We start from the raw sequence: 22,292 nt of genomic DNA on the forward strand, positions 1-22,292 counted from the left end.
CTTGTATTTTACTTATTGCTGTGTTTTACATTGTTTTTTAAACTTAGTAGCATTTGTGTAACTGCTGTGAGCTGCCCTGTTGTTAAATTAAATGGAGGAGTAAATTGTTTAATTAATAAATCAACCATCGCCAGTAGGAAGTGACAGCAGTTCTTTGCCATCAGAACAGTAGTTGGAAGGGGCCTATAAGGCCATTGAGTTCAACCTCCTGCTCAATGCAGGAATCCAACTTAAAGCCATATTAACAGTCTGCACTGCAATTCGTTATCTTGGGAGTTCTGTTTGTCACAGAAAGGCTTCCTGCAACTGTTGTCTTTTACTACCTGCTGTAATGTACTTGTCTTTCCTCCTCCCATAGCCCCCTCCATCTGCTATAGAGAGTTGAAGAAGGTGAAGTCCTGTTACACAAGCAGAAGTCCACTCATGCAACATTGGATTCCACTCCTTATGTTGTGGCAGCGCTTTCTTATGCCTAGGGCATGGGTGTGTGGGTGTGCATATAATTACAATTAATTATATTAAGATACATTGTCAGGTAATATGTTTAAAATTCAGGGTTTAACATTGGTGAAATCCAAAGGTTTTCTGGATAGCCATTTTGCATTATCAAAAGAACACATTTGTATCCCTTCCTCTATGGATCTCCAGTAGGTATATATGTAATATCCCATTTTATTCCTGCAACCATTGTTTGAAGCAGGCAGAACAGTAAGACAGACACTCACCCAAAGCAGCTCAGCAAGATTAATGGCTGAATGGGAATTCGATGTATTCCAAATCTAAATCCAACAATTAAATCCACTATCCCACCCTGGCTTGTGTCTATTCAGAAACATGACTGAAAGAGGCAAAAAGCTCAGCACATGCTATAGTCAAAAGCTCCTTTACTGGACAACACTTTCATTTTTCATATGATCAGAATCTGTCCTTGTCACGTCACCACCGTGCCAACCCTCCATCTGTAAAAGAGGGAGATGTGGTTTCCCATTTCTTCCACAAAGCTGCTATTAGGAGCTCTGCCTGTTTCCCCCAGCCCTTGTTACATCCAGTTTCCAATCAAGCCTCAAATCCCCCCCATCTTTATGACTCTCAAAGATAACAGCCCTGGGTTAGTCCTCTGTAACCTGCTACATTTATTTTCTCAGGAACTTTGCTGCCACCATTGATACTGTTTCCTCCTTTGCTTATGCTTTGCCACCCTTGTATTCTTGTAATAGCTGGCCCAGAACCAGGCATATTTAAACAGAACAATTATTTGTTTAACAGATGATTCTTAAGCAAAATTGTTTACGATTCAAGCATGTGGTTTCTAAATAAGTTGTTTACTTATACAATTCCAACAGTCTTTATTGTATTGTCATTTAATAACCTGCCTATATAATCCTCTACAACTCCCTCATCCCCCCCACATTCTCCAGCCCTCTCCCTCAATGCCTATTCATCTATCAACTGTCAAACACTCAAATATATATGCACTAATAGGCAAAAAAACGCTGAGGTTTAAGAATGTACCTACAGCCAACAGATATTTCTATCAAACTTGAAAAAGCAGGGAAATTGGGCAGCTATAGTGAATGCACCAGGGAAGCAGGAGACCTGACCTCCTCTCTGAGATATTGGACTGCCCCACAAATTGGTCAAAATGCAAACACCATTTGGGTTGGTCCTTCACAGTCCAATCCACTTCCTGTGTAGCTTTGAATAATTTGGTAACATGTGCCTCTGAGCATATGGTGAGTGGTGGCAATACCTGCCATCTCCAAAGATGGAGAATTATATTTTTTGTATGTTTGTTGGGGTTCTCACTTTGCTTTTTTCCTGTGTTACTAATGTTTCTACAGAGAATCTAAGCTAGACAATTTTATTTCCCTCATTATTCATGCTAGAAATCTGTGTCAAATTTATTTTTATTAATTTCAAAGCCTTTTTATTGGTCAGTGTCATATGATGGTGAAGACAGCATTTTTTGTATTTCAAATTGCAGGTTATGTCTTATTTCTATTTTGAGTGCATTAACAGTTGAATCTGAAACTGCAGTTTGATGTAAAATCAGACTGATTCCAATATGTTGCTACTTCAGCAATGACTCTAGCTGTTGGAAAAAAGAGGATGCATGTTTTCAGCCTGCTATGTTTAAACCACTTCATATAAGGCAAGGTGGGCACGGTCAATTAAAAACATAGAGCACAGCTAGAATTTTGCTAGAATATATTTCACCTCCCACTGTTTAATCTTGTGCACACAGACACTCCTGAGATCCACTGCAGACTATTCTGCAGAAATCAGTGTCATTATTCCACAATTATGTTTGGAGTTTTTTTAGTGTAAATTTGGCAAAGTGTTGCTGTACTTCCTATATTCACAGTAACAGAAGCAAAAGAAAATGATTTCCTATAGGAAACTTCACTAAAATTGCAAAGTAAATCAGACATATTCAAAGTGACCATCTGAACTATATCGTCTTAATAATGTTGCTTCCTCCCTGCTAAAACAAGATCAGCACAGCACATCTCTTCTTTCTATTCTTTGGGCTAATTGCAGGTGTTGCCACCACTCACCATATGCTCAGAGGCACATGGGATCCTGTGCAAGTTTGCTGAGAATGGATTGATCATCTGCATGCTTATTGAGTTCAGTGGGATTTACTCCCCTGCAATCGTGCTTAGGATAGGTGAAACTGACCACAGGGGATGGGGAGGGGAGGAGGAGGAAGAGGAGGAGGGAGGGAAGGAAAGGCAGAGGGAAGGACTGGGATGGGAGCAGGCAGGATGGGGAGGGGAGGAGAAGGACAGGTTTGATCATTTGCATGTTTATTGAGTTCAGTGCGATTTATTCCCGTGCAGTCATGCTTAGGATAGGTAAAACTGACTGGGGGGGAGGGAGGGCTGGAGTGGACAGGGGAGGAAGAAGTAAGGGGGGGGAGGAGGAAGGGAGAGGAGAGGGGAAAGAGGAGAAAAGCAGGTCTGATCATTTGCATGCTTATTAAGTTCAATGGGATTTACTCCTATGCAATCATGGTTAGGATAGGAAAAACTGACCATGGGGGAGGAGGAGGGAGAAGGACCATATTGGAGGGGGGCAAAGGAAGGGGGAGAGGAGGGCAGGTTTGATCATTTGCAAGCTTACAGAGATCAATGGTATTTACTTCTGTGCAATCATGTTTAAGATAATGAGGAGGAGGAAGGGGAAAGAGGGAACTGGAAGGAGATAGGAGGGAGAAGGGAGGGTGGGTTTGATCTAGGGTTGCCAGGCTCAGGGCCTGAGAATGATTCTGTATCTTTAAGAGAAGAGAAAATTCAGCCAAGTACAGGTTTTCTTGCAACACCGTAATGGGAAAAACCACAAGGTGAAATTCTCCCTTCCCCCCGCACAACTTTTAAAGATACAGAAGACCTCTTGGAGGCTGGGCCTGGCAACCCTAGTTTGATCATTTGCATACTTTTTGAGTTCAATGGGATTTACTTCTGTGCAATTATGTTTGAAAATGGAAATGGACTTCCTTCAAGTTGACCGAACTGGCCAGTGACTGGCCCAAGTGTTGGACTACGACCTGGGAGACCAGGGTTTGAATCCCCACACAGCTATGAAGCTCACTGGGTGACCTTGGGCCAGTCACTGCCTCTCAGCCTCAGAGGAAGGCAATGGTAAACCACCTCTGAATACCACTTACCATGAAAACCCTATTCGTAGGGTCGCCATAAGTCAGGATCGACTTGAAGGCAGTCCATTTCCATTTCAATGTTGATTTTAAAATCATTATTTTAAAAAAGAATATTAAAGACTGACCTCAGAAGCCTCTCACACAGTGTTTCCTACACATTAGGTTCCTCTTTCACAGTAACATGCAATGGAATGAAAGATAGACAAACAAATAGCCTATCAGGAAGTTAATATTCATATGTAACATACCCACACACTGAGTTTGCATTAAAAACAGGCAACTCTTAACTGAGCCAATCATAATCATCACTATTTTAGGGGGCTAAGTAAAACCATCTCCAGGAGATACTGTGTCGATGTCACAAGCTAGAAGAGCCAATAAAAGAAGTGTAGTATAAGGGGATGGGGTAATGTTCTAAAATTAAAAAGAAGTACTCCCTCACTGTTAAGGGAACAATGAAAATAATTACAGGGGAAAGCTAAAATGCAAATGTACAATGTATCTGCATGCTGTCATATCCTATGAAGCTTTCACAGAGCCTACCATTTTGCTAAATCTCAAATTCCAAAAATATATAGCACAAAGATCTCAGAAGAATATAGCACCTTGGGTACTAAATTCACAGGAGCAGTGACAACCCACAGAATAGTTAATCATACATAGGATCAAGTTATTATAGAATAAATAGGGTCTTAGACACATCCCTGAGATTTTATTGAATTATGTACCAAACCTCTGGAATCTGTCAGAGGGACGTGACTGGTAGCTGCAGATACTCATGGTGGTCAAATGCTTAACACTTCAGTATTAGAAGGAGATAGTTTCCCCTAATTGTGCAATGGACAGAGGACGTGATACAATTGGCCGCCTAAGAGAAAGTGATTTTTCATAAGCAGAAAAGAGATGGAAAATTCTCAGAAATATGGATCCCCTATAAGGACTTGTTTGTGTAAATAATGGATGCCTAACAACTCTGGGCCACCAATTAAATCATATATCCTGTCCTCGCCTCTTGTTCCCTCGCCTCACCTCTTGTTACCCCCCCTTCACACATGTACACAATGACTGTTTATTGTCATTTTTTATTACTTGTTATGGTTGTATTAGTATTTTCTTTATTTGCTCTCATCTCTTTTTTCTTTCTGTGTAAATCATCAACAATCTATTTAAAAAGTACAAATAAAAATGTTATTGTAGAATAACTAAGCCAGTGCAACATAATTTATGCAGCAGTAGGATACTTCACTCTCCTTTGTGGAACATTTTAATCAGGCGACAACCAATTCCTCCACTCATATTTTCATGCAAAGATCAAGGTAGGGTCATAGCAGCAACCCAACAAAATAAATATTCTAGGCCAGTAGTGGGCCATATATCATCTACAGACTGTAGCTCACATGAATGGCCAAACAGATGTGTCTTTGAAATCTCAAGACTCCAGATGCTCCCACACACACACACTTACTTCCCACCACCACCACCCTGCCACTCTGTAAATTTCCTCACTACTGATCAGACAACTGTGAAAAAATATATGCACATAGTGCCATATTAATTTAGATTTGTGTAATATGGAAAAGTAATTAATGAATACATGCTTCAACTTAAGTAACAACTATCAACTTTGAAACACCCTAACGCCACAAAGCCAACATATAAAAAATATGTTGCATCTAATCTGGTATTTGGTATCCAAAATAACTTGAAAGCTCTGCCAAAGTTTTAAGAGCAAGCACCACAAAGCCTCATTAGAAATACAGCTATTCAATTAAACAAAGTGTCAACCAGCTGTCTGGAAGCTGGTCACTCTATAAAGGCTTCACTTTAAGACTGTAATCTGATTCTTTTCCGTAACAGTTAGCTTTATGCAAAAAAACCATTTAAATAAGCAAGACATCTAACACCAGCTTTCCATATTTAAAAACGCACTAGTGATGTCAGGCCACTAACATATTGCTCCATCCCCAGCAGTATTTTTCTGAAGGTTTTTGTTTTTTTAAATCTAATGCAAGTTCTAATGTGTGGAAACCAGGTGAAGGTATGGGTGGTAGAAGCTTCAGGCATTGTGATCCACTTTGTTACACTGTGCTGATTTCTCAATGAGGTATACATTTTAACAGAACAAGATCTCGGTGGAAAAATAGGAAAGAAAATCAGCCTTTAAAAAGGAGTACATTTTCGAGTACATTTCAATACTGCATCCAGTTCTGGTCTCCGCACTTCAAGAAGGATGCAGACAAACTGGAACAGGTTCAGAGGAGGGCAACAAGGATGATCAGGGGACTGGAAACAAAGCTCTATGAGGAGAGACTGAAAGAACTGGGCATGTTTAGCCTGGAGAAGAGAAGACTGAGGGGAGATATGATAGCACATGAAAGGTTGTCACATAGAGGGGGCCGGGATCTCTTCTCGATTGTTCCAGAGTGCAGGACACGGAATAATGGTCTCAAGTTGCAGGAAGCCAGATTTCGACTGGACATCAGGAAAAACTTCCCAACTGTTAGAGCCATACGACAATGGAACCAATTACCTAGAGACATAGTGGGCTCTCCGACACTGGAGGCATTCAAGAGGCAGCTGGACAACCATCTGTTGGGAATGCTTTGATTTGGATTCCTGCATTGTGCAGGGGGTTGGACTTGATGGCCTTATAGCCATTCTATGAGGAAACAAAGGCTGGTTGGTTTTGCATTATGGCTCTTAAGCAGGACACATTTTTCTGCACTATAAGAGGAAAGACTAAATTATTTGAAAATTGTTGCATTCTAATAAGAAAATACAATTGTTTTTAAAAAAGAATCTTAATGTATGGACTTTCTATAGGCCAAACACAATGGATTTGAGGGATGTTTGCTACCTCATTTTAGGCATTAATATTTCCATACTGTTTTTGCGATAGAAAAAGATAAATATTTAAGAAACTGACTTGAAACTTTAAAAATGCACAGAATACATATATGTTTTTCGGAGACTGCCTGAAGCCCATTTCTGCTTTAATGAAGAGTAACAAGAGACTAGTATTCAATGCTTATACAGGGACCAACCTTTTGTTACTTAGCGTTGTTAGCCTTAGAGCAACGGAGGCTAGAGGGGAATATAGTATAGTAAACAGAAGATATGATATAGAAACAGTGCGCCTGGACCAAAATAGTAAGGGCTTATGTGTAATGCATTTGGACTTGATTCCATTTTAAGTAGTGCTGGATAACAATGTACTGGATGCAATGTGAATCAGCAGCTGTTTTTAATGGCCATAATACAAGTTGTAAAATGATGTATCAAGAAAAATAATAATTTGCAAATTAGATGGCTCTTCCATGCACAGAAACACTTCCTTGGTGAATTTGGAGAGGGCAGGGGGAGGAAGAGGATAAAAGACTGTAACTAAGGGATGACTTCTTTTGTTTATAGCACCAGACATGATATGCAACCTGTAGATTTCCTACACACTGTCATATTGAATGTTGGTCCTATTCAAATCAGTACAATTTTCAGCATAGTGAACAAGTACAGGTAGCTCAGTCCTATTACACTGTGGGTGGCTTTAGGCACATTATTCCAGTTCTAACAAAAACATTACAAGGTGAATGATATAATAGCACACTACCTCTACTTAATAAAATTTATATTCTGCTTGAATGTAAAGACTTCTAAGCAGTTTACAAAAAACACTGTTGCAAGGATGATGATTAGGATTTCTCACCCACCTTTCATCTGTGACATGATGGGTTACAATAATATTGAAATACAATATTAAAATAAGATAAAATAATTTACAATAAAAAATAGGTTTGCTTCTAAAAATATACATCTCAGGTCTCAAAGGCCACATAGTGTTTTCTTTTGATGTATTTTAAAATCTGTTTTTATGATGTTTTAAAGTGTTTTTAGTGTTTTTGTTTGTCTCCCTGGGCTCCTGCTGGGAGGAAGGGTGGGATATAAATCAATTAATAAATAATAAACAAACTAAGAGGTCTTCAGCATACAATGAAAGTTATACAATCAAGGTGCCAGAGGCACCTATGCAGAAGGAATTCCACAGCTTAGGGGCTACCACAGGGAATGGAGAAAATTAATTACACAAGCCAGATTGTGTGTGTAAAGCAAGAATAGATATTTTAGCAACAGCGTATGACTGCCATTGAAAGCGCATGCAACGCATGTCTGATCTGTGTAACTGAAGTGTGATCTACACTGAAAACATGTGATAGTTATTTTCCAAAGTACTTGCAATGCTTAATACACGTTCTTTGTCATCCTTAGGCCCCAAATATCTGAAAGATCACCTCCTTGCCTACAGACCCTCTTGTGTGTCAAGACTGGCAGAGGGAACCCTCTTGGTAGTTCTACTGTCCTCTGAAGTTTTGGGGGAAATTCCAGAACAGGGCATTTTATGATCAACACCTGGAGGACTGATAGACTGCAAGAAGTTTTCTATATGTCATATAGAATCTAACTCTGCACTATCATTATCAATAAAGAGAACAGGTTTCCCATGACCATAGTTCTATTTTATTCATTCCTGATATGCTTTGAAACTAGAAACCAATTTGAGAGTCTAATCAAGCAGTTCAGATACAGTTTTCTATTTTGAATATACTGAACTGAGTAATTCCTCTGCCATATTACTCAGAGGGAAAGTTAATTGGGGATTCTTAAAGAACATCCTTGTAAAAAAAAAGAAATCAGTGTTCAGCTACTGAATTTCACAGACATGTTGTTTTTGAAAAATGAGTAGAACTACTAACATCAAATTAAACTCACCCTGCTAAAGTTGTTCAGACCCCAGTCGGACACCCAAATCATCTACTATAATTACTGAGATCTGGTGACTCAGATATAACTCAAGAGTAACCTTCTCTGCCCCCAAGGTAAGTGCTTGCACAGGCAAGCTTTCATATATACACACACACTTAAACTTGTAGTAACATTCTAGTGCAAATGCGAGACGTATCACCAGGATTCCCACTGAAATTGAATTCCTCATTTAAGTAGCATAGGACACTAACAGTATAATTTTCAACCTCATTATGCTACAGAAATGCAGTTTCCTAACATTGCTTTACCTGTTGCCATAGTATCAATCCATACTGTAAATTATCCATCAAGACACTGTACATTTTTGAAGGCCCATGCAGCCACTGACACATTTACAGTATTTTAAAAATGCTATCAGATGTGTAAACTTCCATTTCATTTTATAGAACGTCAAAGCATATCAAAGTTGTTCCGAGTCACTGCTAGTCAACTGTCAGGGTCAAGCACTCTGAAGATGGGTTCCAATATTTTACAGACATTTTATGAGTCATATAAGCTTACTTTATGATATGCATGCAAATGAATCAGCTGTGGGTCAGAAATGTAGCCTCAATTCTTAGGCCCCAGTGCAATTTCAGCACTGCTCATGCATTTGTAATGAAGCATGTTTTGCCTGTTTAAATAATTTCTTCCATAATGCAAAAATGTTCTCTGAGCTAAGCTCCTCATGTTTCTAGGTATGCAGAGAAACTGCAAATGACTGACTTTATCCTCCCTGTTTACAGCTGTCATTGTTCACTGTTTTGAGATAGTAGCTGCAGAGCAGCCAAGGAAATGAAAGAGCAAAGACCCCTACAGAACAGAGATGTAGATTAACATATGTGTACCAAGTTTCTTTGATCTCTGACCCAACACAACAAGCATGCAAACCACCCAGTCTTTGGAAGTTCCCATTCTATAGAAGAGATAGAATAAAGAAAAAAATTAAAGTGAGACTTTACAACTGTCAGGTTCACAGAAGGGGGACTTCTACCAGCATATCATGTTAAATTCAGAGGAACACATGTTTGGTTACCAAGTCATGGTATCTTCTTGGTGAACTTCAGCAGTAACTAGCATTCACCAATTAAATGTTAGGATTCTTGTGTCGTTGCAAGTTACAACATTCCTCCATCATCAGAACACCACACACAGTTTGTACTTGGATACAATGGTCTCTGCACAAAGCAGAAATGGAGAACCTCAGGGACAGAGGCCAAATGCGGTCCTCCAAAGCTCTCTATTTGGACCTCCCCAAGTCACACATCCTCTTAAGCCATGCCCCTCAACAGTCCTACTCTGCACCTTCCTTGAGAATTTTTGTCTAGCTGAAATGTGTCCATGGAACTTCGAGAATACTTCTTGCTCGCCTGGATGGAGGATCAAGAGCAATGTGTGAGTGTGAAGACAGTAGCCTACTGTACAACAGGTAAAATTCACATTCCCTGCAGTGCTCACTTTTGCTTCTGTCCTGCCCATCAGCAGCATGTGGCCACCAGAAAGGAATGTGGCCCTCAAGCTAAAAAAGGTTCCCCCATCCTGGTATGAAAGTATTCCAGGCTCTCCCCAGATAAGCTTGACATGCCTGATCCTGCTTCCCAATGGGGGGGGAGAGAGGGGGGGCTTGTTTGAACAATACTCCTCACCCTTCTACAGAGAGAGATTAAGAGTAGATCTTGGGCTCATAAGTTATCTGAGCCTCATTTTCCTCACTTGAGTGCAGAAGCCAATGCCTTAACTACGAAATCCCACATATCTGAATGTTGGATCACTCTGCAATTAAGAATGAAGAAAATATACATGTGTATTCTCTTAAAATTCTACCTATCAGGAACCACTTATAACTGAGGGTATATACTGCAATATACAAAACAGCCCTTCAAATACAGAGAAGCAGAAGCTTGACCTGCCTAGAAATAGCTAGCAACCATAGTGAGATGTAACTGGGAGTTTATGGGAAAGGAGCTTCTAAGCCACAAGGCAGCAGACACAGTAAGTAAAAAATGATGTGAAAACTAAAGAGCTCCTGATAGTGTGGATCAATAAAATCTCTATTTCCAAAGTAGGAGTGATGTAGAAATCACTATATGCTTGGGCACAATTGTGCCTAATAAGTTTGGAGGGCACCGGGAGAGGGATAAGTGCCGGTTAAAGTGCCCTTTGTGTCTTCACTCCTATTGTGTTTGATCAGTGGGCAAAATGAATGTTTATCAAATTTAGTAAGGCCTGAAGGCCCACAACATTTAAGATTTAAATTTAAAAACTGGCCAGAGCTTTAAAGAAACCAAAATTCATTTTAACTACAAGAAGACTGCAATGGTTCTAATGCATATCAATTACCATTTGAACCATGTACAAACCTTCCCGTGCAGCCTAAATTGTTAAAGGAGGCAGAAGGCCAGAATGCACCACACATTACACATACTTAGCATTACTCTCTTTTGGGTATAGACCAGTTGATGTGTTAGCCTGTCCAGCTGAAGCCAAATATAATCTGTTCTGTTTCCATTGATAGCCCTTGAGGACTAACATAGTTGCCCACTAATAAAGAAACAAAAACTATTTTCCAAGAGGACTGTAAATAGAATTCAGCCCCTGTACTAGACTAAGAATGCTTTACACTTTGGATCTCAAAAATGCTAAATCGAAGGCTCGCTCTCACTTAGGAAACTGTTTGCAGATCTTACTTGCTTCTTCCAAAAGTTCTCTTCAAGAGTTCAGCTGATAATAAGTATTTCTCTTTGCTTATCTTCTATTCATTAAATTTTAAGAAGATATCTTTTTACTAATGCAAGAGTCCTATTCCAAGGAAGATACTTAAAATACTTTCTCTAACTGTCATGAGGATATTTAAGGAAAAACCAATACACAAGTGTGCATGTCTAGCTAAAAACATATCCAACTCAAATTTCCTTCATGTGCATACGGTACATTTTGGGGATTAAGACCATACGAAAATCTTTTGCTATTTTCACAGTGAAGACTGATAAATCCTAAAAACACCACTGTTGTGCCCCAGGCACACCAGGAGTTAGCTCAGGGAGAGGAGTCAGATGAAGATGAGATCCCTGGGAGTGTTGAAGGAAGGGAGAGCGCAGTCAGCCCACAGACTCCTTCGGCCAGGACCCCCATCGAGGCAGTTCCCACTCTACCTGCGAGCCCCTCGCCTGAGCCATTGGAAGCGACCCCTCATGCACGCCAACCACGCCCCCACAGGAACCCCCGCCTGGCACTTCAAAAACTTCCGAGCCAACCAGCTTCCCGCTCCCTGAAGTCAAGCCATCGCCTATTGAAGCCCCACTGTCAGATGGGCCATCAGAGGCTTGCCCCCCCTCACCCCATGCGAGACGGCGCAAGAAAAGGGTCCTCGAGAGGGTGGAACTTCGGAGGAGCCGTTGTTTATGGGCGAAGACCTTCCCTACTTAAGCAGGTGCCCACCCAGGCTCCAGTGCTGATTCGACTCTCCCCACACACTGCAGAGACTAATTAGGTAGCTTAGCAAGGGAACGTAGTGAGCTAGACAGGTATATGAAGCGCACTGCTTTGGACGTAAGCATCACTCTAATAAAACGAGAATTAAACCAAGCCTCGTCTCCGTCTTGTGTCTTGGGCTCTGGGCAGGACAAACGCCTTTATTTAGTATGCCATAACTTCTAAAAATTCATAAAAGCTTTTTCAATCATAATACTACTATACAGCTACATATATACTTTGAAGAGTGCAGACAAGTTGCCATTAAGGCACTAAGGCCCACAACTGAGCAATTTGGTCTCCTGCACAAGAACAACTTTGACCTGTTAGTTTCCTCATGCCAAAATTTAAAAATGTTCACTGACTCCTAGAACAATACTCTATAATTCCTTCATACTACTAATATAGTGACAGTCATACTATCCACTCATAGCCAAACTAAACAAATATTACTTCTTGGACAGAACACAAACATATTGTTGGACTACACTTCCCACTATTCCTGACCATTGCCCATGCTAACTGGGGTTGATGCAAGTTGGAGTTTGACAGCTGAAGGGCCATAGGTTAGCCACTTCTGCTCTATACAACTTTTTTACATGGGGAAAGCATGTAGCATGATTCTAATGCCTTCACTAAATATAGGGATTTAACTTTGCAAAATGGAAAACACGTTAATTTTGTCTTAATGAGTTTAATGCCGGTCTGTTAGAATAAGTGTAATAGGCTGCCAATCTGAACATGAATCTGTAACAACTAGCATAGGTCATACCATGCAAGCGGTGGGAGAAGGATGCATACATGGGAAGCCCTACTGCCCTTTGCTCATCACATCCATCTCATGTCACACAAATATATTCTTCTAAAAAAATCAGAAATTTTATGCAGGAACTGAAACTGCAGCATCAGCACCAGCTCTTTGGAAACACACAATTCTGTTTGACGTCTAATCTAAAGAAGAGAACAAACTTAGTGGAAAAACAGTCATGTGAACACCATTTGTCTGTAAAGTTTAAAAGATTAGCTGACGTCAGTGTAGAATAGCAAAAAGCCTTAAGGACTCAATTAAGCCAACCAAGGGGCCAGTATGGCACAGTCACATCTAGTCCCTCTTCAGCCCACAAGGAATGAGTTTATATTCAACAGTGAGATTGATTAACCTTTAATATACCCCCCCGAGAGGCCACTAAAATAGGTGCAAACCAATGGAGTCTCTAGTGGAAACTTGCTGCAAATGACCTTAAAAACTAATACTGTTCAGTTAACTTAACAGCACATCTTCTTAAATGCCTTTTGACAATAACTGATCAGCTTTCATCAGCTGTCAGGGTAAATGATCACAACCCATCAACTCCATCAGATCAGAAATCTTCCAAGTACTCTACATAAAGCTATCATTACTGATATTTTGTAGGGTAGTGAAAATGCAGTGCATTTATTCAGATAATAGCAGGACTGCCATCTGTTCATATGGGTCTTCTCACTCACAATAAACATATTATTACATGATGGCACACAGTATCTAAAACAGGGGAAATAAGAGGATGGACGTCTGTCCTTATCAGTCAATGGAATCAGCACATATTTTCTCTCTTCCTTCACCATAAGCCACACCACAAGCAAGTATCAGCACACTTTACATTTGAAGAGTAGCTAGCTGGCACAGAGACCAACAGGACAAAAATCTGCCAGAAATACATTACATTTTCTCAGGAACAGCATCTTGAAGCCTTATAGTTAACACAGATAGAGTGATCCCAATTACAGCAGACAGGAACCAAAGCGTAAGCAGAGAATCCTAAATGTATCACGAAAAACATCCATTACTCAAGTTATGAAATAGCCGTATCAGCACTGATAAGGGTGGAATCAACAGGCATCTGAATACTGGCTCTTGTAAGAGGAAGTATAACACAATTTTTCTCCCTGAAATATAGCAACATCCAGGATATACACAGGAAATGAGCTGGAAGCTTTGGAAGGAATATCTTTACCTGTGTCTAGTGGATGGTTGTTGGGTTATCAGAGCATATTCGCAACCTGGGTTTGCTCCTATTTCCAGCATTATCAGCAGAAATCGGGGCTTTGTCAGTGGTTGCCCTAGTGTTACAGAGTTATAGGAGGACTGGTAGAGCTAGAACATCTGACTGCTTTTATAAGATATTGTTAAGAGCTACCCCTTCAGAAAAGCATTTGGAAAATGATGTATGAGAAATTGTATTTAAAGCTGTTGGAGAGTTGATTGTTTTGAGTTTTACTTTTTTATGAAGAGGCTGATATTTTGAGGGTCTAATTATTGTGAGCCACCTTGAGTGCAGGAAAGGCAAGAAATAAATGTTTTAAATCAAGTACAAGGCCATGTACAGCTTAATGCAGTTTGGTGAAACCACAGGCCATCCTGCATAAACAAGGCATAAATAGTATCTTTACTATCTGTTAAGCAAAGAAAATTCTGTTTTCCTTGCCAGACAAACATTGTACGGTACCACAGACCCAGCCCAACAAAACTGTAAAATCCTGCCTACCTTCAAAGTCAGAAACAAAACACAAGATGTATCATAACTATATTCTAACACACCATTATGAGCCAATATTTAACTGGTTTACACAGTTTTGAGTCAAAGGTTAAATATTTTCATTCATTTTTGGAACACAGCCATAAGGTTACTAATGTACAAACGGCTAATGGATATAGTTTAAACGCTACTCAATCAAGTTCAGAATATAAGAGTATATTGCAGTAATGGCACTATGACATCATAGCCAAGTTATCTGCTGAAAATCAGACTGGACTCAGATGAAATTCACCTACTCTCCTCAGAGAACATGGGAGGGCATGTAAAATGTAAATATACTGCCTTCAAGTCGATTCTGACTTATGGCGACCCTATGAATAGGGTTTTTCATGAGGCTGAGAGGCAGTGACTGGCCCAAGGTCACCCAGTAATCTTCATGGCTATGTGGGGATTCAAACCCTGGTCTCCCAGGTCGTAGTCCAGCACCTTAACCACTACATCACACTGGCTCTGTGGGAGGGCATGACTAACCCTCTAATCATTTTTAGAGAAATACAAACCTACCATTTCTGAAGGGAGCATTTTAAGAATGCCATTATTCTGTTTGGTCAGACACAAATCACAGTTTCACTAATATTCATCAAAGGAAGCCAAATATACAGAAGTAGCATGTATTCACTAATATTTCTCCAGTGTAGCCAAAGGTGAAATAAAAGGATTTTTTCCATATTGCAAACATAAAATGAGTATTTCAAAATACTGTAAACTACTTTTATCAATTTCATAAAAAAGCAGAGTATAAATCTCTTCTTAAAAAAATGTATTCATTTTTATCACTCTCTCTATTCCTTTTCACAATTTCCATCTTCTGACTTATCACACAGGTTATGTCAAAGCACCAACAGCAAAATTTGTAAAGGAAGAATATGCTAATAATCAGGTGTAGTGTACCGATCACCAGATACCGTCACAATCTAAATATGTTGGCCAGTTGAAAATCCCCTTCCTCCAGATGCGAGGAAGTATTCACTGATGAAATGCAAAATACCTTACTGTTCTTGGCAGACATCAAAGGCATGCTTAAGAGAAATGATTGGGGGGGGGAATAAATATAACCACTACACAGAAGACTACTTGCCAGGATCCGAACTCAAGTGAATTTTCCACTAACCTGAAACAAAAAATTCTCTTGTGCAGTAATTTTCATGACGAGCACACCAAGAAAAAAGTAAATGCACTTAAGTGTAATGACACTCATGACTAACTTATCCCACTGTTTTCTATGGGCCTAAGTTCAGCTAATGTTCTCTGGATCTAACCCATTGTCTTTACTAAAGTTTCATTTCAGTTTTCACCTGAATCAATAAAGCCAAGTTGTTCTGTTTCAACAGCCATTTCTTTCTAGAGGCACTGTATGAAGGATGCAAACTCTTCAACTACACTACACAGACTAATATGCATGTTTTACCATGGCTACCTAGCTGAAAAAATATACTGTTAAGCATCAGGATAGTTTTCACTTCAAATACAACATCAAAATAATTCTTATTATGCAGGAGTAAATATTGAACTCTCAGTATTAGCTTGTAGTCTAATTTTTATTACACTTCCTGGGACTGGTATAAAAACACAGCAAAAAAGCAATGCTGATCTGCTGCGTCAGTGAAGCAGACAAAAGGTTCAGTTTGGAATGAGAATGAGATCTGCTTTGTCATAACAACCTGGTTAAAGCAAGAGCCTTATCTCTGAACTGAACCAACCTATGTTATTTTGAGACCAAACCATGGCTGAGTCAGGATTTGAACTCAGGTCTGCTACTCACTACACCAGCTTTTTGATCTGCAAAATCCTATTTTCACATTGCATGAAGTGGAGACCAAATTCATATTTACAGCAGAATTAAATAGAAGCAGCCATGTAATATGAGATTGAGAGAGACTTTGATGGATTCTCTTCAGGAAGACAGCTAAGCAACTTTGCCATGGTACCTAATACAAAGATACCATGATACCCAGTACAGAAGCAAAAATCATATTAAAGTGGAATTTGAAGGGTTTACTGTGCAACTCTTCAACACAGAATCTTTATTTTTCTACCATTTGGTTCCATTTTCTTCAAAAATGTGATCATGTATATTAGTCCCCCACTTCAAAGCAATAAGATGTATCCTTACTAACTTTTAAGTATTTTTAAATCTTCTCACTTCAAAATCAGGTATCTGTTAACAAAAAGCTCTTGTACTTCATTGGTAAGGAATGCAATAAAATGAGGAAAGTAATTCATGGTTGAATCATTCAATGTACCAGTATTTATTATTCACCCTGCCATGAAAACAGAAAGCAAGTGAGCAAGGGGTAAACAAAAGCAAGTGACAGGCCAGCCTGACTCCTCCCTGCCTCTTGTCAATACATCATCCAATCACTGTGTTCCTAATATTTAATCAATGTAAATTTATAATGCATAGTAGTAATATCTATGGCTGGGGTAATGGCCATTTTACATCATCATCCCCCATCGCCTTTTTCAGTTACCCTTGCTTTAAAAAAAATCCTTACTGCACATCCATGTTTATTTATTGGCAGCTTCTGTGGAAGTCTGCTACACAGAAAGGTCATATATACATGACCACTTGGACTTTTCCATTACAGCGATAGAGATGCCAGCAGATCCAGCAGCATTGACCAAAAGGGAGAACTTTTGGATTTACTCCCTGGACACATTGGCACCACATGGCCTGAACCTGGAGGACAGTACCACCACTACTTAGCTTCTGCAAATGAAGCCCCTCTGAGCATTCCATCCTCAAAGCTCTGTAACTGCCACCTTGGTAACAGCATTTGTATGTTAGCAGCTGATGAAGGCGGAAGATGAAACGTTTTGTTAATACAAAACATTTTGTTAATATAATAAAAACAAATAATACAATAAAAATAAATAATACTGTCTTTGTCAGGTTCTTATACAATTATATACTCATATTCTGTTATCTGTAAGTCATTACAGAAGGATTGGGACCTTCATGTGTTACTACAATAACTGTGGACTACAAGCCATGCAAAGGTCAAGCACATGATAATCTAAATCCACCTAGATTTTCAACTGAAACTTCCCATCATTCTATTAACTTTCCAGTAAACAAACTTAACACAGTCATCCAGATGTAAAAGCCTATATAACCCAATGGCAAGATACATAATCATTAGTTCTAAAGCAGTGGTTTCTAAACCCACCCACCCCCAATCACTTGAAAATTACTGAGGATCTTGGTAGACTACTTAATGAATTTTCTGCCTGCTGCAGCAATTGTAACATGCTGTGCTAGATACTGCAGGATTTTTATTGTAGCTTTATTTCTTATATATTGTATTTTATTGTAATTTGAATTCTACAGAATTCAAATTGTAAGTGTTCTTCACAGACATGCTGTGGACCACCTGAATGAAGCCCATGGACAGTTTGGGAGCCCCTGTTTTAAAGAAAGTGAACCTACAAGACTGGTTCTGAAAACCGTTGATTTTTAAGAAGTCTAAGACTCCCCAGCCCCAGTACTTCCAAACAAAGAGCACAGGGCAAACTGTGATATACCCAACTCTAGGGGTAGCTCAGTTACTCTGTTGTAGCAAAAAACAACAAAAGTATCTTGTGGTACCCTAAAACAGATTGTGGTATAAACTCTTGTAGAATAGAGCTTACCAGACATATAAAGTGCTATCTTCTGTTGCAGCACATACCTACATGCATACACACACATAGTTGAAAATAATGAAACCAGAAGACCATGAATTGTATTAGGTAGTAGTAGAATATTTCTGTGCAAACCCAATGAATACAAGATAGGATCAGGGTAGCAGCCCTCACTTTCTTCAGATTTGGTACTAGTAAACCAGGAAGAGGGGAAAGCGGTTTAAGTATGGCAAGGGAATAACTGAGGACAAGCAGACTAACATGTACAATCATAAACTAAGTCACACTAAATTTACAGTGTTACTACAACTGCAGTCTAGCCAAGTCAACTTATCAAAAAGCACTTCTGTATAAACTGAACAGAGCAATCAGATTCGGGGGAGAGAGAAGAGTGTTACCAGTCATGCGATAGAGCTTCCAGAGAAAGCCTCAAGAGGGCAATCTCTGCTCCTTTGTGCATCACTTACCTTAAGGATATCCCCCCTTTTGAAGCTGAGCTCATCGTCTGCGGTGGCTTTGAAATCGTATTTGGCCACGGCTTCCATGCTCGGGACGCTCCTAGACAGCAATGTTGGGAGCGGATAGGAAAGGAGTTCTCCCTGAAGCTCCTCCGGGGGCTCCGGTTCAGCCCTCCCTCTCGTTCGTGCTGCCCTTTCTGCTCAACTTCTGGCTCCGTCCTTCGCCCAGACCGGGGGGGGGAGTCAGCGAGGGCCAATCCGCCCTAGGAAGGAAAGGAGACGGAACATTGAGGGAAGTAGCCCGGATCAATGACAGGGGCCGCGCCCTGAACCCCTACCTCCTCTCGGCTCCACTCCACTCTGCCGCTTCCTCTTTCCGCAGCCTGTCTCTCTCTCTCTCTCTCTCTCTCTCTCTAGAGCAGCCAGGAAATGCCGAGTGGCATTTGCTGCAGCCAATAGCAGTGCCTAGAAAAGGACACGGCGCAGACTCCCCCCACTCCCAGCCGGCGAAACGAATGAAAGACAGAGAGAGAGAGACCAGCCCCCTCACGCCCCTAGGCAGCCTCTCTCCTCCTTTCTCCTGTCTGTAGAGCTGCTGCTGATCGGCACTCGCCCTTCTCCTCCAAGGGGAAGCAGACGCACAAAGCCTGGCTTCTACGCTTCACCGCAGGCAGCACAGAAGAAAGATACTCACTGCGGAGGGAGCATCTTTTACCTAAATAACCCGACTCCTCCAGAAGTCAAAGACCAGGAGTCTTCCTAACGAAACATCCGCTTACTCCCCTACGTGAGGAGCAACGTTTAAGTCACTCTTTAAGTCTTGACAAAAAAAGTTCTCTTGTTCCATATAAACTTCCAAGTAGCGATCAATCACCATTTAAGTGTGCAGTGTTTCTTTTTTAAAAAAAGTTTCACACACATGGCACTTCATACTGTATTATTCACAACTGGTTTTGTGCCACTGTGTGTTGTGGCATTCCTCTCTTCTGTTTAGGCTAAATCTGCAATCCTATGCATGAGTGAAGTTCCAATGCGGAGGAACTGTTTTACTTTCGGGTAGACTTCGGATTGGGCTGTAACTTTTAACTAGGAACATAGGAGTTTCCAGAAAAAGCTTCCTCTAAAATGAGGGGAGATAATCCTTCCCCATCTTGATATCAGCTGTAATCATGGCCATGGTCTTCAAAGACAAAATAGTTTGCTTCCAATCTCACAACAGTCACAAGTCATCCTTACATGTCATTATTTGGAGAAGAAGAACAGCTGCATAAGAAACACCCTTTAAACAGGTGCATATTCTATAATATACAATATTTTGGAAATAGAAGAAACTGGGTGGTGGTGGATATTTTAAGAACAAAGGATGCCAATCTGACCTATCAAATTGTTAGACTTGAAATTCAAAGTATAAGCATTCAGTAGCACTTGCATTTATTACTGGGGGTAAAAAAGAAGTGTCTTTTCTTAGGGAAACACCATTTTTTATGTCATGCAAAATGCTGTCTTGGGGTTTGTATAAACCACATAGGAGGGGTTTCATGCTAATCCTGGTTAAAAAATAGGATCTTTCACATATAAAAGGGTAGGTGTTTTTTTATTAGTGCAAACATTTCCTACTTCCCCTCATCTATACTCACACAATTAAACACACCACCACTACAATGGGTTATTTGGGGGGGCAGCAGACATCTTTCAAAGAAAACAAAGATGTTACTTTTTTAAAAGTTTGAATGAGTGTTCCTGCACTATTAACAGGGAAGTGCTCCCATTTACAGAAATATAAACATTGTTATGTGCCTTCAAGTCCATTACGACTTATGGTGACCCTATGAATCGGTGACCTCCAAGAGCATCTGTCATGAACCACCCTGTTCAGATCTTGCAAGTTCAGGTCTGTGGCTTCCTTATAAACATTAGAACTTTTAAAATAATCACATTATGGGGGCATGAATGAAGAGAGTGAGACAATGTACCTTATTAGCAGCTCCACCTATCACAGAAGCTGTGGCTTTGCAAACTGAAAGAAAAAGGCTCTCCCCAGGATTGCAGCACAAGGAAGTGATCACTAAGTGCCCAAATATACAGTACTTTACAGACACGTTTAAAAATGAAACAATAGTCATACCTCTTCAACAGTTAAAACAGTATTGTTTTTTCAAGTCTTAGTCAATTAACTGAGTTTTAATTAATTAGTTAATTATATTTGCATGTAGGTAAAAATAATGGTTCTAAAGCAAGGAACAGACTTTGTTTTAGATTATGCATGTGTTTTGTCACAACAAGCATCATCTTACAAGAGGTATTATGTGAGAGAAAATGAAAATAACTCAGGATAAAGTATAGAAGGGCAAGCACTTTAAAGGACCTTCATAAAAAATTATTATGAAAAAATCTGCTGCCCAATTAGTTTAGGCACCTTTTAGTTAATTACAAGTGTGCAATAGATTACACTTAACCAATTAATTGTTTATAATGAGGACTGTAACATTCAATCAAAGGAGCCATAAGAAACAGCAAAAATTCAACAAAAATCATTTGGAATCATGACATTCAATAGACCTATAAAGAGGATTCTCTCAATCAGGTATTTCTTAAAGCACACACACAGTTATACATGATGGGTTGGATCCAGACTAAGGCTGCAATCCAATACACATTTACCTGGGAGTCCCCACTGAACCCAATGGAGCATACTTCTGAGTAGACATGGATTGGACTGCAGCCTTAGTCATTGATTTAATTTAAATCCCATTTATTTCAATAGATCTACTCTATGACCAAGACTGGGTCCAACCTGCTTCAAGCTGTAATCCCATTTATTTGTAAGGAAGCCCTATTGTTTTTGAAAAGGAAGCACACTTAGGACTATACCCCAAGTCCATTTTATTTCAATAAATCTTAACTGGATGCAACACTGTTTATACACACACTTGATAGAAATAGGATATGAAAATGAACAACCATATTTTGCACAAAAGAGACACCTCTGCAATCTCCAACACTGCACTGGCACTTTGACAACCTATACAATCCATGCAAACACATTCTTATTAAACAACCATTCAAAGCTCTTCTATACAAGTTGTCCACAAGACTACTCACCAGTTCACTGCGGGAAGTGCCCTCAGCCATCTGGCAAGCAGTACAGCCCCATTCTGGAGGATTAATTTCCCCTAAAGTTCTCAAGCAAGCAAGAAACAACAGATACCTTCCAAGCAGCAGGAGAAACTCCCACTGTTTCTTACGTTCTCTATATCCTGTACAAATGAGAGAAGACCCCCCACCCCTACCCCAAACCCTCTGTAGAGCCAGAGGATGCTAGAGATTAGATTGAAGGTAATCACAAATAAATGTCTGGCTAGAAAGCCAAGTCAGCATTTGTGGACTCTATAAATGAAAGACCAAAGAAACCTGAAAGTCACCAGTCCACAAATCTTGTCTGGCTACCAAGACCAGACATTATATGTGGTGGCCACTCATTGCCCTCCCCAACTTCCCATTATACACTTATTCTTTCACTGGTTCTGAATGGTTTCAAAGTTCAGTGTGAAGTGAAATATTATTTCCTCCTTTCCCCCAAGTTATCTATACATGACATAAAACTTGAACAGGAAAGAATCCGTATTTTCTTCCCAGCATGACAAAACCTCTCCTGCCTTTGTGGTGCAGGGAACTCTTGGGGAAGATGAGATTTCTCACGTTGTG

At 39.9% G+C, this 22,292-nt stretch overlaps 1 protein-coding gene across 4 annotated transcripts in view; it reads right to left on the reverse strand.

Moving 5' to 3' along the window:
• Positions 1-22,292, reverse strand: part of GRB2 (growth factor receptor bound protein 2) — a 63,750-nt gene that overhangs the window by 35,669 nt on the left and 5,789 nt on the right. For 2 of the 4 annotated variants that reach the window (XM_061616146.1, XM_061616148.1), the window contains exon 2: positions 18,597-18,850. The exons of 1 other annotated variant lie outside the window; for it this stretch is intronic. In XM_061616146.1, the coding sequence (XP_061472130.1) occupies positions 18,597-18,674 (78 nt within the window). In that variant the 5' untranslated portion in view covers positions 18,675-18,850. Of the gene's footprint in view, positions 1-18,596; positions 18,851-18,925; positions 19,031-22,292 lie in introns of those variants that run through there. One more of the 4 variants, XM_061616147.1, reaches the window with a different exon arrangement.

This window comes from Rhineura floridana, chromosome 3 (genome assembly GCF_030035675.1).
Source record: "Rhineura floridana isolate rRhiFlo1 chromosome 3, rRhiFlo1.hap2, whole genome shotgun sequence".
Classification (NCBI taxonomy): Eukaryota; Metazoa; Chordata; class Lepidosauria; order Squamata; family Rhineuridae; genus Rhineura; species Rhineura floridana.